This window comes from Triticum aestivum, chromosome 6B (assembly GCF_018294505.1).
Source record: "Triticum aestivum cultivar Chinese Spring chromosome 6B, IWGSC CS RefSeq v2.1, whole genome shotgun sequence".
NCBI classification, from domain to species: domain Eukaryota; kingdom Viridiplantae; phylum Streptophyta; class Magnoliopsida; order Poales; family Poaceae; genus Triticum; species Triticum aestivum.
This window is the reverse complement of record NC_057810.1, coordinates 712,380,188-712,386,148: the sequence shown is the minus strand read 5'-3', so window position 1 is coordinate 712,386,148 and position 5,961 is coordinate 712,380,188. Positions and strand designations below refer to the sequence as shown.

Here is a 5,961-nt window from a genome sequence, read left to right as displayed (position 1 = left end):
GGTGAGAGCCAATAGACCCGTTTGTGCTCGCTGCCCGCTGGGGCTGATGAAGTGAAGGTGATGATGGACGGTCACTGCTCGCTGGATACTCCATGATTATCCATATCTTGCAGTGTAAATGCAAAAAATAAAATAAAGTGAATCGTTATGCTGGCGGCATCCTCCTCGTGCTCCCCCTGAGCCTGAGGTGAGATCCCGTCAGCCAGCCTCGTTGGTTGTTGGCGTTGCCCCACAGGTTCACAAACCAAGCCAGACAACGGCGGCGACGACCAAGACTACCACTCCGCAGAGAATTCGTCCTCCCTCCTCCTCGTCTTCTTCCTCCTCCTCCACTCCCCACTTGCGCGGCAGGCAGGGCCAGGTCTAGGGGCATCCATCCCCCCTTGCACCTCCTCCTCCTCCTCGTTCCTCACCTCACTAGGTGGTGAGAGTGAGAGACGACACCAGCCGTCCCGTCCAGGACATCCATCCCTCCCTCCCTCCCAGGTCCCAACCCAGCTTTGACCGGGCTGCTCCATTCCCTTTCCCTTCGCCGTCAGTCCACTCAGCCATCCCCTCCTCGGCTTCCGCGTGCGTGCGCCTCTCATCACCCTCCTCGCCCCCTTTCCCCGTCGCTTCCTTCCTTTCCTGCCCGCATCGGACCCACGGCCCCGAGGCCTCCTGCTCCCGCTGCTGCCGGGGTTTCCCCTCGTCGCGACTGCCCGGACGTCGCCAGCAACCGCACCCATCGCACCCCAAAGGTTCGTCGCCGCAACTCATCCTCTATACTCACTACCCCCGCCTCCGCTCCGCTCCGCTCCGCTCTGCCGTCCTTCCATGGCCTGAGATCGGCCGCGGCTCGGTTCGGCAGGGGGGGTGATTAACTAGCAGAGCAGAGGTTCCATCAATTGGATTATCGCGCCTGCTCGCCGGCCTGCAGACTCTGCTCTCACGCGTGCGTTTAGCTTAGCTCAGTTCGGTGTGAAATCAAGGTTTTACCTTCTAGTAGCAGCAGTAAGACGGCAAGAATTCAGATTTGTTCTACTACTACTAGTTGTCATTCATCTGTGCCACTTCTTGGATGGTTTCGTTTGCTGAATTCACACAAGCCACGCTCATAATTCCTGCTACTGTATTGCTAATTCCGTCCGTGTATCCTTACTGAATCTATCTGTAAGAAACACTGCCTGAAGAAAAGAAAACAGATCAATTTTCAGTTCAGAACTCTGAATCCCTTCTTGTCTGACAACACAACCTGCTTGCCAAAATGCTACCCATCCTTCCCCAAACCTGAATTTTCAGATTTGTGTTCGTGATGTTCCAAGCAAAGCACCGACCATGTTCCCCTGACTGACTGACCGAATCCCCACCGCATTCCATTCCATTGCAGCAGCAGCAGCAGCGGCGATGAGGTGCCTGCCGTTCCTGCACGGGGACGCCAAGTCAAGGGACGACGACCGGCGCACGGGCCCCAGCGGCGCCATGTCGGCCTCGGTGCGCTCCTTCAGCACCGAGTCCACGGAGCGCGGCGACCCGCGCTCCGGCTCCGACCTCAACTCCATCAACGCCTCCGACATGAGCGCCGAGTCCATCCGCCGGACGCAGTACCCGAGCTTCACCGACCGCCCCGCCAACCTCCGGGTCTTCACCTTCCCCGAGCTCAAGGCCGCCACCCGCAACTTCAGCCGCTCCCTCATGGTCGGCGAGGGCGGCTTCGGCTGCGTCTACCGGGGCGTCATCAAGGGCTCCGACGACGACCCCGCCGAGCGCGTCGAGATCGCCGTCAAGCAGCTGAATCGCAAGGGAGTCCAGGCAAGTTCCCTCTCACTGTCCTGTACTGTATTATTGTCAGATAGCATATACACACTGTATATATATACAGTATATCTTACAGTCCAATTGTATGCATTACCAAAAGGAGTTTATATTACTCATTCGTAACAACAAATGTGATTTGGTCTGGTTCTGCATCTTCAAACTCTGCATCTTGAAACCAATCCAGGATTTCTAAACTAATTATTTGTTTAGAGAACAATCCATTCAGTAGGCCCTGGTTGTTTCGGGAAATGCGGCATAGTTTATACTTGTGAAATTCCTTGCATCACATTCCATTAGTATTATACTTGCATGTTGTTCTAGTTTAGCTTAGGGTATAGTGAGTCAACCAGTGCCAGCATACAGGAACAACAACAACAGCTAATCTAAAGTTGTAAACAAATCGTAGCAGTACTCGAGCAAAGCACCGAGCATATTATTCCAGCATTTCAGTTCAACTTGCTTGATGAGTCCCTCTGAAGTCACTTGCACTGTAATCTAGCTTGAGCCACTAGTTTGGGGTTCCTAATATATCATTATTCATCTTTCTTCAGGGGCAGAAGGAATGGTTAACAGAAATGAACGTGCTTGGGATTGTAGAGCACCCAAACCTGGTCAAACTAATAGGTTACTGCGCGGATGACGATGAGCGGGGAATGCAGCGGCTTCTGGTATACGAATACATGCCCAACGGAAGCGTGGATGACCACTTGGCAAGTAGGTCAACTTCTACTCTATCATGGCCGATGAGATTGAAAGTAGCTCTTGATGCTGCCCGCGGGCTCAAGTATCTGCATGAGGAGATGGACTTTCAGGTAACTCATTTGCTTTCTGCTGATCAATACAAAAACTAACTGAATGTGAAACATTTGTCTGGTATCAACATCACTGCTTGATTACACTCAGCAAAATAAGGAACACATGCAGTACAGAAAGTCGCACTCTGTTTACCTGTTTCAATATGCATGCAGGTTATTTTCCGAGACCTGAAAACATCTAACATTCTATTAGATGAGAACTGGAATGCAAAGTTATCGGACTTCGGATTGGCTAGGCATGGACCACAAGAAGGGCTATCCCATGTCTCCACAGCGGTACGCACATATACGGACCCAGAATTTTTTTGTAGTAATGTGCTCTGACAGCATTCCGTTCCATTTTCTTTAAAATTATTGGTCTTGCAAAGTGTATGATGTTCTAAAGATGTGGATACTCATGGTGCCAAGATGTTTCTTTTCTATAACACGGTTCCCTTTTGATAGCAATGAAGTTGGAATTGGAAAATGGATACCCAGTTGCTCCACCTCAAATGGTATAATTGTTTCGGTGTATGCTATCGATACTTAAATGTGTACCTTTAGTTTCTGAAGTTCTCAACAATCAACTTCTTAAATTTTCAAGAATTACAACTGAAGTCATAGAAAAGAGTGAATACTTCAGCTTGAATACTTCAGAATGCACCTCTCTTTTTTCATACAAAGCCAGCTATATCTACAAGCGACAAGAGTAGTGATTTTGTGAGCTTAAGCTGGAAATTTTGGCAAAGAATCTGCTGGACATATATTACCATGTCTTAATTGAGCTATTATTTTGTTAGTTGGGTATAGAGTACAGAACCCTGGTTTCGTTAAAAAAATGTATTTTGCACAAAAGACAACCATGTCATTTCTTTTTATGACAGATGGGTCCCACTGTGCGAGGCTAAGCAGGAGTAGCTTTGTGTGCGCTGCCACCTGGAGCTCCCCTAAAGTGCTTGCTTTAGCCGCCTTTAGAAGTTGTAGGAGATTCTCCATGTACTAGTTTTATGAAGTTTGTTCCCTTGTTTGCCACTTTGTTTAGTTCCTAGTACAACTTTGAACTATAATTGGAAAATGGTATACGAGATAACTTTTCCTAAAACATGGTCCTTTTTAATGAAGTTGGAAAATGGATACCCAGTTGCTCCACTTCAAATGGTATAATTGTTTCGGTGTATGGTGTGGATGCTTAAATGTGCATGTTTTAGTTTCTGAAGTGCTCAACAATCATATTCTTAATTTTTTGAAAATTAAAACTGAAGTCCTGGAAAGGAGTGAGTACTTCAGCTTGAAGCGTTAGTCAGAGCTATATAAGTTTCTTCTAGCAGCTTCACAGTGCAGCACTAGCCAAAATGATATGTCCATTAAAGGAATCATGTCTCTCTTCTTCAGATAAAGCCAACTGCGTCTACAAGTAACAAGAGTTCGGTTTTAAAGTATCCATCCTAACTACCATAACAACTCGGGTGATTTGCATGCTTTCCTGCGCCAGAATTTGGCAAAGAACTTGCTGGTATTTCGTTAGGAAGACATTAGTTTGGTTATACCCTGCTTTCATTAATAATACATTTTGCACAAAAGAAAATCATGTTATTTCTTTTTATGACACATGGATCCCACTATGTGAGGCTAAGCAATAGTCACATGGTACCCCCCTGAAGTGCTTGCTTTAGCTCCCTTTAGAAACTGTCAGAGATTCTCCACGAACTAGTTTTGTGAAGTTTGTTCTCTTCTTGCCAGTTTGTTTAGTTCCTAGTACAACTTCAACTTGATACTTCCTTGATCATCCATCTTAACTAACTTCTATTATTCCATAAACTAACACATTAAATACTTATGGTTCAACAGATCGTTGGAACTCTAGGATACGCCGCGCCCGAATACATGCAAACCGGGCGCCTCACCGCAAAAAGCGACATATGGGGCTACGGCGTGCTCCTCTACGAGCTCATCACCGGCCGGCGTCCCATCGATCGGAACCGCCCAAAGGGCGAGCAGAAGCTCCTGGACTGGGTGAAACCGTACATCTCGGACGTCAAGCGGTTCCCCATCATCGTCGACCCGCGTCTTGAGGGCCACTACGACCTCAAGTCCATGACAAAGCTGGCCGGCGTGGCAAACCGCTGCCTCCTGCGGCTACCGAAGACGCGCCCGAAGATGAGCGAGGTGTATGAAATGGTCCAGAAGATCGTCGACAGCGTCGAGGTCGGCCCCCCGGAGCCTCCCCTGCACTACCATGGCTCGGTGTCCGGACCGGGCGCGAAGCGGACCAAGAAAGGGTCGCTGAAGAGGAGGCTCCAGGAGTTCAAGTTCGGGTGCCGCCAGATCGTGTGGCGGGGCTGGAAACCTGAGATCGTAAAGACCTGCTGAAATGGATGCCACCCTCCTCCTGCCTGTGACTGTAAGTATAGCTGTTCATAGAGATATAAAGTTCGTAACGTGTGCGCGGTTTGCGCTGCAGCGTGTAACTTTTTGGTCCTGTAGATTTATGTTTGAGCCGTCTTGTTTTGTGTGTTACTCTGGTCTGAGCTGCAAGATTGTGAATCGGTAGGTCGTTTGCGTTTTTGGTCCAGTTTCAGCTCTTCCATCTTGTGAACTCTTATTGCTAGCAGAATAGAGAGTACTAATATTGTTTGTGCAAAACCCAAAACCTGTCATTTTTCATGTGGAAAGGGTTGTATGCAGGGAATGATTCAGATTCAAGCAAGATGTGACCTGAACCTAGTGGATTTCTGCCCACCAATCGGAGGATGCGCCTTATCGCGAGCTCGATGCGGAATGATCCGAATATCTGGTGCTGGGTGGTACAGGTACATTCCTGCCGGCCATCCTTTTTGCTCAGATAAGACCCAGACCCGGATGCTCACATCAGAAAGAGACCCCCTTGTGCAACTGGGAGAATTTCTTGGTGCTAGCACATTCATAGAGGAGGCTACAAGTCAGCCCGATGTTTCGATCGGACTGTCCACATGGTTGATCATTTGTTACAAGAGAATAGATGATGACCAAAATCTCCACCGCTAATAATCCGGCAAAGGTCATGCCGGTGGCGAATTTTCGCCGGACAAGAAAAGAGTTTCTGCTGTTCCCCTGTAGCCGTAGCCTGTAGATTGTGCTGTTGGCTGGAGGCAGAGAAATTCTGTTACTTTCTGCACAGTGAACACTTTCCATTCCATTCTATTCCATCATGACAACATCTCCTTCCTCCCCAACTTAACTTTTCTCCGGTGACATGGTGCATATGGGTGGAGCAGAATTGGGGGCAGATCTCCCTGTGGTGGGCAGCAACCGTGGGGCTCCTTTCGGCTTCGGCGAATCGGACCGGTTGACCGGTCGCCCGATTCGCCTGTCGACGAAGAACCGGCGGGAG

General features: G+C 48.7%; 1 protein-coding gene across 3 annotated transcripts; it reads left to right on the top strand.

Moving 5' to 3' along the window:
• The first annotated feature begins 218 nt into the window (after positions 1–218).
• Positions 219–5,890, top strand: LOC123139896 (serine/threonine-protein kinase PCRK1). Of its 3 annotated transcripts, XM_044559604.1 has the most exons (6): positions 219–740; positions 1,370–1,791; positions 2,349–2,609; positions 2,766–2,888; positions 4,440–4,992; positions 5,277–5,890. In XM_044559604.1, the coding sequence occupies exons 2-5, from the start codon at positions 1,387–1,389 to the stop codon at positions 4,959–4,961; spliced, it is 1,311 nt and encodes a 436-aa protein (XP_044415539.1). In that variant the 5' UTR covers positions 219–740; positions 1,370–1,386; the 3' UTR covers positions 4,962–4,992; positions 5,277–5,890. The 3 variants fall into 3 exon arrangements, with proteins under 3 accessions (XP_044415539.1, XP_044415538.1, XP_044415537.1); XM_044559603.1 differs by lacking the exon at positions 5,277–5,890 and having other exon boundaries at positions 1,373–1,791; positions 4,440–5,234; XM_044559602.1 differs by lacking the exon at positions 5,277–5,890 and having other exon boundaries at positions 220–740; positions 4,440–5,234.
• Positions 5,891–5,961: the final 71 nt, after the last annotated feature.

Coding starts and splice junctions, on each gene's coding strand:
- LOC123139896 (XM_044559604.1), top strand. CDS start 1,387: ATGAGGTGCCTGCCGTTCCTGCACGGGGACGCCAAGTCAAGGGACGAC. Junction 1,792..2,348: donor TGAATCGCAAGGGAGTCCAG/GCAAGTTCCCTC, acceptor ATCTTTCTTCAG/GGGCAGAAGGAATGGTTAAC. Junction 2,610..2,765: donor ATGAGGAGATGGACTTTCAG/GTAACTCATTTG, acceptor ATATGCATGCAG/GTTATTTTCCGAGACCTGAA.